Source organism: Psammomys obesus, unplaced genomic scaffold (genome assembly GCF_907164565.1).
Source record: "Psammomys obesus unplaced genomic scaffold, mPsaObe1.curated_primary_1811, whole genome shotgun sequence".
Lineage (NCBI taxonomy): Eukaryota > Metazoa > Chordata > Mammalia > Rodentia > Muridae > Psammomys > Psammomys obesus.
This window is the reverse complement of record NW_026592118.1, coordinates 22,997,585-23,017,337: the sequence shown is the minus strand read 5'-3', so window position 1 is coordinate 23,017,337 and position 19,753 is coordinate 22,997,585. Positions and strand designations below refer to the sequence as shown.

General features: G+C 37.3%; 1 protein-coding gene across 1 annotated transcript in view; it reads left to right on the top strand.

Annotated features, from left to right (window-relative positions):
• Positions 1-19,753, top strand: part of Sema3d (semaphorin 3D) — a 183,658-nt gene that overhangs the window by 96,305 nt on the left and 67,600 nt on the right. The window contains exon 3 of the mRNA XM_055612908.1: positions 12,001-12,161. Coding sequence (XP_055468883.1) covers positions 12,001-12,161 — 161 coding nt within the window. The remainder of the gene's footprint in view (positions 1-12,000; positions 12,162-19,753) is intronic.

The following is a 19,753-nucleotide window of genomic DNA, read 5'->3' as shown; positions in this document are numbered from 1 at the left end:
GTGTGTGTGTGTGTGTGTGTGTGTGTGTGTGTGTGTGTGTGTGTGTGCTGCGAAAGCATGTGTTGAGGTCAAGAAAAAAATTTACAGGCGTCATTCTCTCTTTCCATCATGTGAGACCCAGGGATACACTTCTGGTGCTCAGATGGGATGGTGAGGACCTTTACATGTGGAGCCATCTGGTCAGTTGGACTGCTAGGACTTTTAAGGGACAAAAGAAATACACAAAATAACTATGAAAAGATAAGAGTTGTAATATATCTAAAATAAAATGTTATGAAGAATTTCAAATATAGTATGAAATTAACCTTTGAATATTGGAAAAAAAAGTTTAAAATATTTTGAGTAAAGTACCCATTGGCATTATGAAATTTTATTACAAAATTTACATAATTTGTGATTATTAGGAAAATTAGAAAGGGAAGAATCCTATGCTAGGGATTGATGTAACAGATATTATTGTGAGCAAAATAGTTGTGAGTATAATTAAGTAATATAAAAGAAGAATGACGTGAATCTTAGTCTGACCCATATCATAGGAGAGAAATTTGTTCTTTAAACCTTCAATTTTCATGAGATATTGGTGTCCAGGAAGTAAAATGAATGTAGAGTAATTGAAACAAGAAAAAGAAACTAAATCTGTGCAGAATGTTGGGTGTGGCGACATGTTTGCCTCTCTGGAGTCTTCAAGGTCAGAAGGATGATATGTTTAGAGAAAAGCTGACAACTGGGAAACTGAACCAAGACTTACAAAGGTACGGGGGCTGTAGATGTACTTGAAGCCATTAATGGCACAAAGTTTATGGCACGTACACAACTTGTGGGAAACATAAAAGTGTAAAGGGGAAATATTGTTTTACTGCTTATACTGTGTAAATACTGAGCCAGTTGAAGAAACGCCCTCTTGTAGGCTTGCTTGAGAAGGGTGATGTCACCCTTTGAGCCCCTCTACCAAGATCAGAGGTCATCATCTGGAGAAAACTCGTAAAGATAATTGACATCTATTTAAATTAAAAGCCAATGTCACACGTGACCAGCATGATAAATGAAAACAGGACATATATGGGGCAAATTATTTTAAATTTTATAATAGCAAGAGTGAGGACATGATTTGAACAACCTCCAGGAAAAACAGAGGCATGTTCAAAGGCTTGGGATACAGATGGCATGAAACATCCTAGCTGTGACCAAAGCCTCACACATGACTTGATCATTGACATTGCATTCACCTAATTTTATGAGAAATTGATGTTTAAAATTAAAAGTTTTATAAAATATTATTTTTTAAGATAATAAGTATAATACTTTGCTCTCTATTTTGCAATGATCTTACTATGAGGAATCTTCTTATTTTGTTAAAGTTGCCTTAAATTCTGAGCCAAAAGTATTAAGCCATGGCTTTCAGAGTTTTTTGTTTGTTTGTTTGTTATTATATCCATGTACTCTTCTGGAGCATATCCTCATTTTTTTCTGAAGTAGACTTTCAATTTTAAATACTCCTGAAAACTGAGAAGTTCTAAAAGCCTTGAAGGAGCCAGGAAAAGAATTGTAGTAGGACCAGTTTCCCTCATAACCCTCCTCTCAGCTACCTATGAGATAGTCCACTCCACTGTGGTTGTGCTACAGGAAAGTACTACTTATTCACAGAACCAGTTTTCATATAGAACATTGGGAAATTATCACAACATGTTTTGAAGAATTAAAAAAAGGCTCATTTTTGCAAGTATAGATTTAAAGATTCATAAATGACTCTATATGATATAATTTATATGAAGTATCCACAATTGAAATCTAACCTATTAAGAGTAAATCTGTGATTTAAAAGTATGGTCATGTTATGAGTCTCAGGCTCTGCTTTGATTCACTGCTGCATAGAGTCTTTCAGAGGCCCTCTCTGGTAGGCTCCTGTCCTGTTTCCTGATTTCTCCTTCTTCCAATGTCCATCCTATTTGTCTTTCTCAGTGAGGATTGATCATCTTACCCAGGGTCCTCCATCTTACTTAGCTTCTTTGGGTGTACAGATTTTAGTAAGTTTATCCTATCTTATCTTATATACTTATAAGTGAGTATATACCGTGTGTGTATTTCTGCTTCTGGGATACCTCACTCAGGATGATCTTTTCTAGATCCCACCATTTGCCTGAAAATGTCATGATTTCCTTGTTTTTAATTGCTGAGTAGTATTCCATTGTGTAAATGTACCACAATGTCTGTATCCATTCCTTTGTTTGGGCAGAATGCAGGGAATTTTATGAAAGAAGGGGGAGATGGTAAGACCTGGAGAGGACAGGAGCTCCACAAGGGGAGCAACAGAACCAAAAACTCTGGGCAGAGGGGTCTTTTCTGAGACTGATACTCCGACCAAGAACCATTTATTGGAGATAAGCTAGATAACCTAGAATCCCTGCTCAGATGTAGCCCATGGCAGCTCAGTCTGCAAGTGGGTTCCCTAGGAAGGGGAACAGGGACTGTCTCTGACATGAATTCAGTGGCTGGCTCATTGATCACCTCCCCCTGAGTGGGGGGAGCAGCCTTGCTTGGCCACAGAGGAGGACAATGCAGCCAGTCCTGGTGAGACCTGATAGGCTAGGGTCAGATGGAAGGGGAGGAGGACCTCCCCTATCAGTGGACTTGGAGAGGGGCATGGGAGGAGATGAGGGACGGAGAGTTGGATTGGGAGGGAATAAGAAAGGGGGCTACAGCTGGGATACAAAATGAATAAACTGTAATTTATATAAAAAATAAAAATAATTTTTAAAATGTATGGTTATGAATAATGTAAAAGATAAAATTGCTATACTACTCCACACCCTGTCCAGTTAGGAGCAAAAATATGATAATATAGTAAATTTTGATTCTAATTAACATTTTCATAACTGAAATCATCTCGTTTTTATTTACCATATTTAATATTCTAAAGATTACATAACAGAATTATATCCAACATTCCACTGAAGAAGAATAAGTGAGGATGTAGTTGCGTTGTTGTTATTCTTTCTAGTTGTACTTGAATTTATGAAAACAAGTATTAATGGTCAACTTGTTACCCAGACAATTGATTATATCACTTACATCTAGAATTTTGAAGTAGTCGTTTGGAAGATTTTAGGTTTGACTAAATCTTGACAAAAATTCTCTCTTTTTTTATAGGTTGTATTGTTTGAACAGTTGGTTGTATATAACTAACTACAGACATGTTGATTGTAACTGGCATTTTTTATGGAGGTAGTAATGAGTTACATGGCAGCCAGAATCTTTGCATTTAATTTCAAGACTCTTAATACCTGTTGAATTTCAAGTAGAACCATTGTCAATTAGTTTCCTCTGTATTGAACAAACAGGCACCTGCAGATACTGAAGGAACTCAACAAACTATAACAGTGGTGGCTAATTTTTATTTTACATGAATATGTTGCTTTTGCTGCTCACTTTCTTACCTAAACCTTTGCTTGGGTGTAAATTGACAACCAAAACCTTTCTGGAAAGAATAGGAAAAAACCTTTGAAGTAACCCCATAGAGGAACCGCTAAGTCAATATGTAATGTCCACGGAATCCTAAATTAGGGGAATGGTTAAATTTAGTATCAATGCAGGAGTAGACACAAGCTGAAAGGGATACATGCAAATGGTTTAAGTAAACTTCGTGGAAGACACTATTGTCTACTCTTGTGTTTAAGGGTTTTCAGCCATAGTGATGTGACAGCTATTTCCTTGAGGATAAAGAACACAGGGACTTCTTGTGAGCCTTCTAGACTTAGCTGAGAAAGGTGGCTAGGCTTTGATCTGCCTGTAGTTTTAGAGGCAAGATTTCCTCCTGGAGAAGAGTGGTCCTCAGACTGGCAGGGGATTTAATATGACTTTCTTCTGAGCTGATTTTCTTTTGAATGATGAATTTTTCCCTCTTACAACCTTGGTGTACGAGTATGCCTGCATGTGCGTGTGTGTGTTTCTGTGTGTGTGAAATCTAGTTAAGGGTTCTCATTTTATAGGACATGCAGAGCCATTTGTCAGCCGTGCAGTCTTATTAGAGAAACCGTCAACTCCACCCAGTTCAGGATCTCTGGCAGTAAATTTAATTTTCAAGGGTTTAAGGTCATGTTCACTTAGCAGTCAAAAACTGAGGAAGTCTGTGTTGCTTAATCCTAAATTTATTGGATTCAGTATTACTCACCACTCCCTTCCTTTGAGGAGTTAAAGAGGAAGAATGAAGACCATCAGGTCACATGAGCTTTTAGGCTGAGTGAACAATTGAATTAAAGGACAGTAAAAGGGAAATACAAGGAATTCTTTGCAAAGCAAACATTTATTTCAATAAAAAGCAGGAATTGCCCGTCCTTAACCCTCAGGGCACATGCAGGATCACCTGACCATTTCACCAGAGAGGAGTGATTGCTGGAGCCTACTGGTCATTTCCATCTGAAGTAGGCTGACAGCTGATAGTCATACAGATTATCAATATGCTCTCTCATATTTGTAATTATTTAATACCTTATTTGTGTTTTCCCCAAAAGGCAGGGACTACCTACTTTTAGAAGCAGGAGTGGCATTCAAGAGTACAGATGTGAGTTCATTTATTGTTTGATAGGCCATGAACGTTAGCAAAATTTTAAAACGTTCTAACACTGTGGTACTCAGTTCTACCTAGAGACAGGAAGTGGAAGTAGCATTATTAGGTTTTGCTGAGCTAATTATAGAAAATAAGTCCTTCCCACTTCACTACTAAAGATACAACCTGTTTGATTAATTTAAGGATTCCTGGTACACTGATTTTTCCTTTGAGCTGTGCTTTAGCTTTTCTTCTCTACCAGCCTGTTTACTCCCAATGACATTGCCTTTCCATTGTGGTGTCTTGACCATACTATCAGCTCTTTCCAACAGATGGCTGGAGTTTGTCAGGTTTGTCAGAGCTCTCAAAATCAAATTTAATGAGAATAGTGACTAAATTTCTTATACTGTCTTATATATGGGGAACATGGTTTTTTTTTTTATTACATATTGGCAGATACAACAATGGTTGATGAAGGTTACAAAAAGTCTCTTTTGAAAAATACACATACAATTACATGTTAGGGAATGTGTCAAGAACCTGACGAACAACAGGCATGTAAAGGCAGGAGGGTTCAGAAATTCATGGTCATCTTTGAAATCATAGTGGCTTCAGCCAACCTTGACTTCATGAAGCCTCTCATAATAAAAGTTAGGCAGGGAAATAACTCAGCTCAAGTGTGAGGACTTGAGTTCAAATACCTGGAACACAAGTAAAGCCAGATGTAGTTGTGTGCATTTCTAATCCCAATTCTTCTACAGCGAGATAGATGGAAGGCAGAGATGAGCCCTAGAAGCTTATGAACGAGCTCAACTAGAGTACACAGTAGCAAACAAGAAACCCAGAAAAGGTTGAAGCCAAGGACCAACACTTGAGTTTGTCCTCTGACTTCCTGTTTAAACCATGGTCCTACATACATGTGGAGAGAGGAGTGGACTCTAAATGAAAATGAGAAAAGTGGAAAGAGAGAGAGGAAGAGGGAAGGAAAGAAAAAGTGTGTGCACCCACAGACATGGATGTGTGTCTTCTTTATGGTGCTTCTGACCCTCAGAACCCTTTCCCATCTCTATAACAGGTTATAGGCCACAAACACTGCCATCTTTGTTTCAAATCTTCTACAGAAGATGATGACTACAGTTTAAAAAAGAATAGCTGACCACTGACATATTCTATTTATTTATGTTGGAGGCAATTAGATTATAGGCTTTCCAAGATTGTGTTTCTAGTACACAAGAATGGATCTGAGTATCTGGGTGAAATTCCAAATGTGGGAGAGAAACATAAGAATGCACTGGCAAAAGAATAATGAGAAGCTGTGGTGGATCAGCTCAGAGTTTATACCGGTCAAACAAAGAAGTTATTTTAGGGCCCAATGCAAATACTGCTGCCAGTGATTAACTAACCTCACAGCAGGCATCAGCATGGGACAAGTGAAGGGATACAGTTGCCCTTTCACTAAAGGCGCAGAGGGAAGAAATCTAGACCAGGTTACTGGGATTCACTGTGAAAACAATGGTGACAGTTTCGTCCCTGAGTATTTCCAATTCAGGTGAAAAAGTTCAACTCTGAAGTTTGGACCAAGAACACCCAGTCTCCACTTTTTGATTCCTGAAGCTCAGGGCATGTATCAACTTTGGGTGTAAAGATATATTCTGTGGAGTTATTATTCTCTTGGTTTTAGTTGATGATCCCATGGAAACAAAAAATAACTTTGCTTGGTTTGGCAAAAATGCAAGAAAGATAAGCGGCTTAGGGAAGAGGGAACCTGTTCCAATCTCTGTCCCAAGGTCTTTTTCTAATGTGTCTATCAGCCTGAGAAGTTTTCATATGTAACACCTTAGTCTAATTATTTTATTTGGCTGTGAGTGTTGGTGAGGCATGCTTTAATCACTTTGATGCTAGTTATTGTCACAGTGCAACATTAAATCATTTGGAAATGACGATAGTCCAGTTTAGTCAATATTTTTGCAGCTGTTTTCTTGTTAAGTTTGTTTGAAACCAAACCAAATAGAATTTGTTATGGTGAAACTGAATACAACAAATGAATATATCGGCTTTATTTTTCCCCTGGTATAAGTAAAAGGAAAAAATACACAGTTCTTAAATGTCTGCCTCCTTGCATTGGCATGAATGTATTTCAGGGGCTCTCTTTATTTCAGAAGTTTCTGGGTAGTCTTCCACCAGTTCCCACCTTCATCCATCCTAAATACTGTTGGCATATTTATCTCTCTAACACTCAGAGTCCTTGCCACTTCCTTGAAAGGAAAAAAAAAAAAAAGTTCACGGCTTCTAGTCACCTACATAATAGCAAAGCTCCCCTGCCTGAAAATGACCTTGGCTATCTGGACACTGTGTCTGTTTCTTGTTTCACGTATTATAGTCTCACATAAGTCCACGGTTAATAGACTGAATTCCATGCTTCAAATACTCAGTAAGTATTTAATTGTCTCAGGCTCTAAGTAGCTGCTAGAAACTTAAATACAAGAAAGACCTAGTTTTTGTCATAAATTGAATGCATCCCAAGAAAGAACAATGACACAGATTTGTTCTTTTTTCCCCCCCGTTGGAAGTGATTTCCAAAACAGACAGAATAAAAAAAAAAATGCCAAAGATAATGAAATATTCATATATTATGTTTGTTCTCGGAATATATATCAAAAGATATATGAAGTAAAAATAATCAATGCCAATAAGTGGTATTATAATAATTAACTGACATAAAACCAGCATGTGCATAGTCTTTATCCAATCATCTTGTTGAATGGTACTTGGCTATCATAATGATATAACAAGTTATAGTGTTGGTCTGATATGATGAAGACATGTGAATGGCATAGGTATTGGGGTGCAATATAGCTTTAGTCTATTCTAACCTGATGATTCATCAGGCAATCATTTTTTTAAGTGACTTTGAAGCCATGATGATGATGTTGTGGAGGTAGAGGACACAGCAGGGAGATGCTGGTCAATGGATGTCTCAGAAAAAAGATTTGGACCCCTCCTAGAATGTATTCCATATGCATTGTGTTTTTTCAGATATTTTTTCAAACACGGATACATACATATATATATATACTATTAAATGAAATTTCAATGAAGATACAGATTTACCTGATTAAGTGAAGATTTATGTGAAATATATGTGTGTGTATACATATATATGCAATGATCCAAGAGTTTTTGCTGGCAGAATTCTTTAATAAAGTACTGTGAGCACCCTGATCATTGCCTAACATATGCTACATAACAAAATATTTGGGTAACAAATATTCTTTTAATTTTATCCTAATATCATAAATTACAGATATGTTTCAACTTGTATAGTTCTGGTTTATTAGAAGATAATATGTTTCTTTAATAAAATGTTTTTCTGCCCAAAGTGGAGGTTATTATAGTATTTATTAACTTTTTAAAATTTACAAGTCATAGTTTTAGGAATGCTATAAATTACTTCTTCTACTTGTCAAAAAAGTATATGAATGGAAAGTGTTATAATTTCTTTGCATAGAATTTACATAAACTTAAAAATACATATTATCATCATCACTGTCGTAGCTGATCAGCACATAAAATGTTGTATGTGCCAACCATTTTTCTAATGCCAACCTCTTTGTAATTCCTTTGTTTGGCAAGATGAAGGAATTTCCACATTTCTATTGTCTTCCTTTTTTTGTATTAGGAAACAGACAGAAAAGTCAAAGAAATTGTCCTAGATTACTAAATCACATTGTCAATGATATGTCAACCAAGGTTAGGATCTTGGTTCTTTGAACTAACTCTTGTACTAATATACTATTGCTCATTATACTAAGTCATGTTTCATTTTGTAATTTTCATTATGATCCATGTTTCAGAATAACCATTAGTTTTGGAAAGTTGAAGTAATGAGGTTTATATCACACAAAATGCTTTTACTCGTTAAGTGAGAACATACTCCTGGGAGTCTCTTAAAATACTATTGATTTTGCACATTTTAACACTTATTAAGGGAAATCCCAAGGAAGATACAGTTCTGCCTGACGGAGTGAAGCTTTCTATGAAATGTACTCTTTTAAGAGGCTTTAATCATGTCTGTCTCAGCCGTTCCCCTGATTTCATTTTTTTTCCTCAATTCTTCTTATAACCAGTATGGAATGTTCATTGAAAATGGGCCAAAACATAGGCCTTTGGCATTTGAAGTTAAAAAAATTATATTGCAATATTATACCTCTCATATGAAAAATGATATTTACCTCAATAAAAGTGATCATGGATTTCAATGTCAATCTACTGTGCAGAAAATGTCCTTTATAAATATTAATGAAGGAGTTTTGTTCGATAACCATAGTCTCTTGAGATTTCTGATTGTGTTATACCTTTTTCAGTATTGTAAATTTAATTTTTCTAGTCTGGCTTAGAAATTGAGCAGAATAACAATTATCTAATAGTAAGTAGAAAATAAAATAAAAACATATCCTCTGCTGAATATAGACATTAAACTTGAGGAAATAAATTTTATCTTATAAGCAGGTTAGACTACCATAATTTTGAAATTGCAATATCTCTATTTCTAGGATCTATCTTTTTATCTTTCTTATATCAATAGACAATTACTTCAAAAATATCAGCTATTTTTCAGTTTTCACAAAATCAACTTTAGTAAAGTGATAAATTTGTTATTAGTACCTTAATGGTGATCAGTACTCCAGGATTACAGAAGTCTAAGATACTATTGCAGTTATTTTGGTAACTATTTTGGAAATCTATTTTGGTAAAAAAAAAAAAAATCCATTACAAAGGTCTAGTTTACATTTTAATAGCCAGAATCTGGAAACAACCTAGATGTCCTTCAAAAGAGGAATGGATACAGAAACTGTGGTACATTTGCACAATGGAATACTACTCAGCAATTAAAAACAAGGAAATCATGAAATTTGCAGGGAAATGGTGAGAACTAGAAAAGATTCATCCTGTGAGGTAACCCAGAAGCTGAAGGACACACATGGTATATACTCATTTATAAGTGGATATTAGCCATATAATATAGGATAAAAATAGTAAAATCTATAGTCCTAAAGAAGCTAAACAACAAGGAGGACCCTAGGGAAGAGGCTGAAACTTCACTCAGAAGGGCAAACAGGAAAGACATCGGAAGTAGGAGAATACTCGGAACAGGAGAGGAGCCTTCCACAGGGGACTGCTGAAAGACTACCCACCAGGGTATCAAAGGAGATATTGACAATCATAGCCAAACTTTGGGCAGAATGAAGGAAGAAGAGAGAGATAGAAAGACCTGGAAGAGACAGGAACTCAGAGACCAATATTCCAACCAAGGACCATGCATAAAGAGGACCTAGACCCCTGTTCAAAAGAAGCCCATTGGCGCTCAGTTTGCAAGTGGGTTCTCTAGTAAGTAGAACAGGGGCTGTCTCTGACATGAACTCAGTGGCCGGCTTTTTGATTACCCCACCCTGGGTGGTGCAGCCTTGCCAGGCCACAGAGAAAGATGACACAGCCAGCCCTGATGAAACCTGATAGACTAGGGTCAGATGGAAGGGGAGGAGGACCTCCCCTACCAGGGGACTAGGGAAAGGGCATAGGGGGAGAAGAGGGAGGGTGGGTGGGACTGTGACGAGACAAAGGAGGGGGCTATACTGGGGATACAAATTTAATAAATTGTGATAAAGAAATATAAAAAAAAAGAAATGTCTGTTTATGATTGTTACAAACCAAAAACACTGGGCCTAGACAGGTCTCAAAGAGAATGAAACTAAGAAATTCAAAATAATTATCATGTTTGACACCATACAAAGTACTATAGGATGTGCTTTTTCACTTCATGGAGATGAAATATGTTCATTTGTGACATTATAAATCTGTAGTAAGCCATTTAAGCTCACCTCCAGTTTTAATTTTTTAAATTCTATTTCTAGTTTCAGACCACACTTCTTTCAGGATTAATTCCAGTTTTTTTGTTTATTATTTTATCTAACTTATTAATCTAAACTTGAAGTATACATCTAAACTAGGAAGAAAGTGTGCATTTTTAGCAGGCATGGTCTCACAGCAAACTCCCTGACCAGTTGACTCTTACAATCTTTCCAAAATGGCCCTTGAGCAATAGATGAAGGAGTATTTTTTTTTTTTCTGAGATGTTTTCATTGAGACTGGGCTTCACAACTCTCCATTTTAATTGGCTTTGGTTTTCTACAATGATGTGTTTTGTATGGTTGTTGCCAAGAATCCCATAGAGTCCCAGTAATATAGCTGCCTAAACATGAACAGAACAAGGAAAACAACAGACATGCTAAAGTGGCTGAGGAAAGCCCAGGAGGCCTCAGCCCTACACAAAGAACTGTAGACAGCTAAGCAACTCTGAGAGACAGAGAATAGTCTTCTCCAGGAAAGGGCATAGCAGTTTGTCCTCTAACATAAATGTGCAGCTTTGAATACATTCATCCAGGTAACGTTATAGAGATAGAGACCATGCAGATTATGTCTATGTATTTGGAACTGTATATGGATATACCCTTATTAGTATATACATGGATTTAACAGTCAAGAAAGAAGAGACCATAAATTTGTAAAAGAGAAATGAGGGGTATGTGGGAGGGTTTAGAGAAGAGAAAGGAAAAAGATATAATTTTAGTATAATCTCAAAAAAAAATTGAGAATATAATCATTCAGACAGTACACCAACCTAAACACTGTAAAAAAAAAAATGAGAGAGAGAGGTGGTGTTGAGCTAGTTCATTGGCTTAGAATGCATATTGTTATTCCAGAGGATATGAGTTCATTCCCAACATCCATTTCAGGCGGCTCTAAACTGCCTGAAAATCTAATTCCAGGAAGATATGACCCCTCTGGCCTCTGGATTAGCAGCACTCACATACCACCAACACCCCTAACACACACACACACACACACACACACACACACACTCTATTACTAAGGAGGCCACTTGGATACTGAACTGTCATAGGCTACCTCTGTGCAGGGGTCAGACCATCTCCATGAGTGGTTCTTGGCTGGAGTATCAGTTTCAGAAAAGACTCCTGTTCCCAGATTTTTTGGATCTGTTGCTCTCCTTGTGGAACTCCTGTTCCCTCCAGGTCTTACTGTCTCCCACTTCTCCATGACATTCGTTACAATGTTTTATGCATTGTTGATGCTATTAAGTTTCTCAGTTTTCAAATATCACTACAGGGAAATGCTTTCAATTATAAATTAGGATCTGTATTTGTAAAATTTTTATGTTATGGATCAAGGTTTTATGTTAATTTTAAAATGTATTTTATAAACAGATGGAATCTGTTTCTGAAAGAGAGCACATGAAGCCTGTTCCCTGGTGCTAACATTGGAGCGTCCATGCTGCAGAGGGACATTCACGAAGTTGATTGATATGTATATGTTGGCAAGCAGATTTAATTCCTACTGAGAATTTTTTCCTTTCTTTCCCTCATTTTACTTTCCTGTAGACTTGCTCCTTTCAAACACCTGCATCCCGTTTTTGGGTTCATCCGAAGGAATGGATTTCCAGACGCTTCTTTTGGATGAGGAGAGAGGCATGTTGCTCCTAGGAGCCAAAGACCATGTATTTCTGCTCAGTCTGGTCGACTTGAACAAAAACTTTAAGAAGGTCAGTCTTTCTGTATATATCATTAGTGTATTCCCTGAATTTCTTCTGTACCCTTTGTCTGCTTTGTGCTAAGTCAGACAGTGTCACTCAGGAGGTTTTACATGTGTCCAGGACAATAGGAGACATTTAGGAACATATTACCTCTCAGAAATATTTTATGTTTTAACTGATTTTACTACATATGCATATTTTTACTCAATAAGTATAACATTAAAGTCATTGAATATATTAATAAAGGCAACAAAATGGTTGTAGGTATATGCTTACATATTAGAAAGCAAGTATTGGGAATGAAGAAATAGTAAGTGAATTAATAAAGTATATACATGTATTCTTTCCTGAATATGCAAAAATAAAATCAAAATCTTATTCATTTTTAATTAATAACTACTCCTTTGATCTAAAGCTATGGTAACATTTTATCATTGTTTCTTCACACTTTTATTTCACATCCGAACAAATTTGTGCCAAGGCCTAATGATTCTGAGCTTTATGAATACCAAAATGTTCCAGCAATGGGCTGGTTAAGAAGTCTTATCACTTAAAGAAAGCATAGAGAAAGAGAAAGGTGATGTCTTAATAAAATGCTCCAGCAATGATGCTGTCATTGACACTAGTCTGAACACTTGCCATAACCAGAAATTTTCATAAGTACTAAAGAAGCCTGATGAGAGGCCATGATGCTGGTTTTAATATAATCAAAAGAAATGACATATTGAAGAAGGCTAACGAAGGACATACTTGCTCCCCAAACCAATTATCTCCCCATACCAATTAATGGGGTGCGGAGGGATGCCTCCAAATTAAGGATGAGAAAGGAAATTAAGTCCAGGCTTCATACTTGACCAGTCCCAGTGAAATTTGAAGATGGACAGAACTTTCTGAACTCTATCTCCTGCCTGCTCCCAATTGACTGAAGCATGGAACTGTGATAGGTAGGACTGAAAGTTAACCCTATCATCCACTGCCAATCCACAGATGGTAGAGCAGGGAAGATAAAGCATCCTGCAGTAGGACCTTAACGCTTTCACAGGGTTGTATCTTTGCTTCACTTCTAGATCCACCTGAATGAGAACCAAAAAGAGCAGAATACAAAGACCACATACTGAGGCCAAGGCTCAAAGACAGTTACTCTAGGCCTTCTCCCAACATCCTTCTGTGAACTATATCCCAAGGAGATAGACTCTATTTTGGGGTCTGCATCAACAGCAGTCATTCAATGGATTTCAAGTATCTACCCACTCCCCAACTTTGACATCACAGGTCTAAAGCTGTCAGATACAAGTGTGACTTAGCTCACTGTGAACAACTAAAGTTGAGAATTTTATTACTCTAGCCCAGCGGTTCTCAATCTTCCAAAGGTTATGACCCTTTAATACAGTTCCTCATGTTGTGGTGACTCTTATCCAAAAAAATTATTTTGTTGCAGCGTTATAATTGTGATTTTGCTACTGTTATGAATTTCAATATAAATATCTGGCATGCAGGATATCTAATATGAGACCCCAAAGTGGTCATGACACAGGTTGAGAATTACTGCCCTATCTCTAAATTGGGAAATATCAGCTATCTCTAATCAAGGGCCCCAAGACAATACCTCTAGAAATATCCTATATGAGGCAGAAACCAATGTGCTATTGAAATGGAGTTGTGTTTTTCCTTATCTTTGCCATTTGTGTTATGGAATTTAGTGATCCTGGAGAATGTACATGTTCTTGAGGGTATTGGAGTTGAGCAATGGCCAACTTGATATCAATTTCAATGGTCAAACGGCTGCCTTCACCAACACAACCCCAACTTTTATGACATAGAAAAATACCACATTCACTGAAATAAATTAAAGTAATTAACACATGGCTTTGCCTTGGAATTCAGTGCCAGAATCATAAAATCTAACACTGGGCAGGTCTTAACAACTCTTATCCCCAGGCTGATGTCAACAAATAGCATTTTGAAATAGACTAGTATCAAGAGCAGGCATGAAGCTCTAATCTAGTAGAGTTTTATTCTGGCCAGTGTCACTTCAGTACACAGTCAATAGAAATGTGGGCTTTTGTCCTGTGCCCATACCATAACCTCAGGTTGTAATAGAGTCCTGTAGAATTGGTGGTCCCACACAACTCATAGTTTCTGGGGGTTTTGTTGGGTTTTTTTTTTTTTTGTTTGTTTGTTTGTTTTAACTTAGTGATCTTTCTCTGCAAATCAGACATAATCCTGCAATGTCAAATCATAAGCAGGTGACAGAAGACAAGGTAAAACTTCAGCCCTCAGGAGAAGCATGGGGAAATGGACTATCATTTTAAGGAAAGAACTCTTTGTTTGCTGCTGAACAACAACAAAAAAATGCCCATAGACTTAATAAGCTTCAGTGGAGATTATCCTTTGGTGCTAAAGAGTTATAAGAAATTAAAATCTAAGCGGTAATTTTTCTTTACTAAAAAGAGAGAGAGAGAGAGAAATCTAGAGTTATCACACTACTTGAGTTCAAGATACTGTGAATCTAGAATCATCAAAAGAGCATTGCCTTTTCATAAAAACAGACAGAGGGAACAACGGAAAAGGACAAGAAAAATAAGACTACAGATGACTCATTTAGATGACTTTCAACAAAGTTTGAAGAAACCTTTACAAACTGCATTTGGAAAAGGAAAACCTCTCAAGCATGTGTTGTCATTTGAGTTTTTGGTCTTAGCCATTCTGATGGGTGTAAGGTGAAATCTCAGGGTCGTTTTGATTTGCCTTTCCCTGATGACTAAGAACACTGAGCATTTCTTTTTTAATTTTTTTAAATTTTTATTATTAGTTACATTTTATTAGCTCGCTATCCCAGCTGTATCCCACTCCCTCATTCCCTCCCAATCCCACCCTCCCTCGCCCTCTCCTCCCTGCCCCTTTCCAAGTCCACTGATTGGAGAGGGACTCCTCCCCTTTCATCTGATCCTATTTTATCAGGTATCTTCAGGACTGGCTGCAAAGTCCTTTAAATGTTTTCGGCCATTAGATATTCCTCTATTGAAAATTCTCTGTTTAGCTCTATACCCCATTTTTTAAAATTTTTTATTAATTACACTTTATTCATTTTGTATCCCCCCATAAGCTCCTCCCTCCACCCCTCCCGACCCCACCCTCCCTCCCCTTTCTGCATGCATGCCACTCCCCAAGTCCACTGATAGGGGAGGTTCTCCTCTCCTTTCTGATCTTAGTCTATCAGTTCTCATCAAAAGTGGCTGCATTGTCCTCTAGCCTGGTAAGGCTGCTCCCCCCTCAGGGGGAGGTGATCAAAGAGCAGGCCAATCAGATTATGTCAGAGGCAGTCCTCTTCCCAATACTATGTAACCCACTTGGACACTGAACTGCCATGGGCTACATCTGTGCAGGAGTTCTAGGTTATCTCCAGGAATAGTCCTTGGTTGGAGTATGAGTCTCTGGGAAGTTCCCTGTGTTCAAATTATCTTGTTCTGTTGCTCTGCTTGTGGAGTTCCAGTCCCCTCCAGCTCTTACTATTTCCCACTTTTAATTGGATTAATTGATTTGTTGCTCTTTAACTTCTGGATATTAGCTCTCTGTCAGAAATAGGGTTGGTGAAGATCTTTTCCCAATCTGTAGGCAGTCGTTTTGTTCTAAGGACAGTGTCCTTTGCTTTACAGAAGCTTTTCAGTTTCATGAGGTCCCATTTATTGATTGGTGCTCTTAGAGCCTGAGCTGTTGGTCTTCTGTTCAGGAAGTTGTCTCCTGTGCCAGTGAGTTCAAGGCTCTTCCCCACTTTTTCTTTTAACGGGTTTAGTGTGTCTGGTTTTATATTGAGGTCTTTGATACACTTGGACTTTAGTTTTGTGTAGCGTGATAAGTAAGGATGTATTTGCATTTTTCTACATGTTAACATCCAGTTAGACCAGCAGCCACACATGCTGGAGAGGATGTGGAGAAAGGGGAACCCTGCTCCATTGCTGGTGGGAATGTAAACTTGTACAACCACTTTGGAAATCAATTTGGTGCTTTCTCAGACAATTAGGAATAGTGCTTCCTCAAGATCCAGCTATACCTCTCCTAGGCATATATCCAAAAGATGCTCAAGTACACAACAAGGACCTTTGCTCAGCCATGTTTGTAGCAGCTTTATTTGTAATAGCCAGAAGCTAGAAACAGCCCAGATGCCCCTCAACTGAAGGATGGATGCAGAAATTGTGGTACATCTATACAATGGAATATTACTCGGCAATAAAAAACAAGGCAATCATGAAATTTGCAGGTAAATGGTGGGAACTGGAAAAGATCATCCTGAGTGAAGTATCCCAGAAGCAGAAAAACACACAGGGTATATACTCACTCATAAGTGAATATTAGACATATAATATAGGATAAATCTACTAAAATCTGTACATCTAAAGAAACTAATCAAGAAGGAGGGCTCTGGCTAAAATGCTCAATCCCCATTCAGAAAGGCAAAGAAGATAGTAATGAGAAGAAGGAGAAAACAGGGAACAGGACAGAAGCCTGCCACAGAGGGCCTCTGAAAGGATCTGCCCTGCAGATGATGAGACTTATGGCTAATCTTTTGGCAGAATGCAGAGAATCTTATGAAAGAAATGGGGAATAGTAAGACCTGGGGGGAACAGGAGTTCCACAAGGAGAGCAACAGAACCAAAAACTCTGGGCACAGGGGTCTTTTCTGAGACTGATACTCCAACCAAGGACCATTCTTGGAGATAACCTAGAACCCCTGCACAGATGTAGCCCATGGCAGTTCAGTGTCCAAGTGGGTTACATAGTAATGGGAAGAGGGACTGCCTCTGACATAATCTGATTGGCCTGCTCATTGATCACTTCCCCCTGAGGGGGGAGCAGCCTTACCAGGCCACAGAGGAAGGCAATGCAGCCACTCCTGATAAGACCTGATAGACTAGGATCAGAAGGAAGGGGAGGAAGTCCTCCCCTATCAGTGGCCTGGGGAAGGGGCATGGGTGGAGAAGGGAAGGGAGAACAGGATTGGGAGGGGAGGAGGAAGGGAGCTATGGGGGGTACAAAGTGAATAAATTGTAATTAATAAAAAATAAAATTAAAAAAGAAAAGAAAAATAAAAAATAATAGAAAAGAAAACTTGTTGGCGTGATGGCACATGCCTGTAATACCAGCACTCGGAAAGCAAAGACAGGCAGATTTCTGTGATCTCCTGACCAAACTGGTATACAAAGTGAGTCCAGGACAGCAAAGGCTACACAGAGAATCCCTGTCTAGAAAATTGAAAGAAAAAGAGAGAGAGAGAGAGAGAGAGAGAGAGAGAGAGAGAAACCTTTTAATATGCACGTGCAGAAGCCTGGAGGTAGAAACCTATCTCGTTATACAAATGACTAAAGAGTTAATTATAAGATATTAAATAACTAGGAATCATAGGTATAATGCTTCAGGATATTTGAAAAGTCAATTTTTTATGTCTTTTGAATAAAAATCCTGAAATCACAGGAGGATAAAGTTTAGATAAATGAAATTATATCAAATTAAACTTTTCTGAACAACAATAATGAAGGAAAACATACGAATGAGTGATATTTGAAAACTTCAGAGTAGAATGTATAATCTCATTAATGTATAATATCAATGTTCTGATTACATAAGCAATTCATAGTTTAATAGCTCTACATAAATACACTTAAAAGCAGATGAAAGCATGGTAATGTGGTGAAGTGCTTGTCAACTATGTATGAAGGCATACCCTTGACCCTCAGTACTCATAAAGGAAAGAGGAGGGACCTAAGAAACAAACTAAGCATGACTCGCTGCTAGTAAAACTGCTCGAAGTCATTAATTTGCAGGGAATCATAAAACACTACAGTAAGAGTGACTCTAATACAGGATAGTTAATGATGTGGATAAAAGGGAAACCTTGTACAGTATTGATGAGAATGTAAATTATTACAGCTACTATTGAAAACAGTATGGTGCTTCTTGAGAAAAAAACTAAAAGAATTTCCGTTGTTTTGAGAGCGCTCATGACTACAAAAAGCACATGTTCTTCAGAGAATAAGGCTCAGTTCTCAGTACCTACAGAGTGGCCAACAATCATCAGTAACTCCAGTTCCAGAGGATCTGTTGCCTTCTTATGCTCTCCATAGGTACGACATACATGTGGGGCACAGACATGCATGTAGGCAAAATATGAAAACACATAAGGTAGAAATAAATAAGTCTCTTTTAAAATCTGACTTAACACATGATCTAGTAATTATCTAAAGGGAATCCATCTGCCAAAATAATATCAGCTCTCACCTATTTCTTACATATCTGTTTACAATAACTAAAAAATTACAACAACAACAAAAACAATAGAAACACAAGTCCAAAACCTATCAAATGGATGAAGAAGATGTGCTGTATTTACACAACAGAAACATTTCAACCACTGAAAGGATGAAATACAATCACTTTCAAGAACATAAAATGGGAGATGATTCTGATATGTTAAATAAACCAGACATAAGGATACAGTTAGCACATGATCTTATTAACAGTAGAATTTAGAGATTTATCATCATATTTGAGAGTAAACTTGTAGTTATCAGCAGCTGGGAGAGTGATGAGAAGAGAAAAATAGGAAAAGATGATTCATGTGTACTAAGTCATTACCAGACAAAAGCTAGAGGTGAAGATGTCTGTTTTTGCAGACTAGTGGATTGAATATGGTAGTTATAAATCTCCCTGAGAGCTTTTTAAAAAAGCAGGTATGGTGGTATACATCTTTTATCTGAATACTCAGCAGGCTGAGGCAGGAGGATAGTGAATTCAAGGTCAGCTATGAGAAATTCACTAATGAAAAAAAAAAAAGATGAAGGAAGAGATTAAATGTTACTACCATAAAGAAATGATACATGAGGAGGAAGAGAGGTTTAAATCTGACTTAAATATTATTTAATTTGTGCATGTGTGAAACATGAAATGGTATCTTCCTGGTTTATTCAATTGTCATGGTTTGAGTGTCAGTTTAAATTAAGTGAAAATTAAGTCTTTAAAAACCATAAAAGAAATGTATATTCAAATACAAAAGGCATTTTCTATCATACTCTACAAGTTAGCCAGCAGTTTTAAAAACAAAAGTATTTTATTTCTTGATTTTTTAATCGATAGATATTATCATTTACGTTTTCTAAGAGTTCAGCAAATATTATTTTCTACAATAAAACCTAAAGATACCAAGACTAGATGGGTTGAAAACTTGGAAGTGCAAAAAGGAAGTGACCTTTTCTTAAGCTGTGAGGTACCTGACCGGTGACTGTTTATTCATCTTCAAAAGAGTAGGAACCTTGTGAGTTTTAGGTAAATCAGAATCAATATTGAGTTCTGTTCACAAGCAGTCACTCTGAGATGTTGAACTACCACCTCACACTCTTCTACAGTGATCGTTCTCTGAATCTTATATGTAAGAAAAGCATTTCATGGCTAAGTATCAGCAGCCCGGTGATTGGAATAAGTCTTGTTCCTGAGATTTTAATCTGCATGTAAATACTTATCCGCCTGTGTGGTATTGTTGCCTGATGACTGACTTTTACCTCTTCTTTCCTTCCTTTTCTATCTTTGTTTGGTTGGTCTTGCTTCCTTGA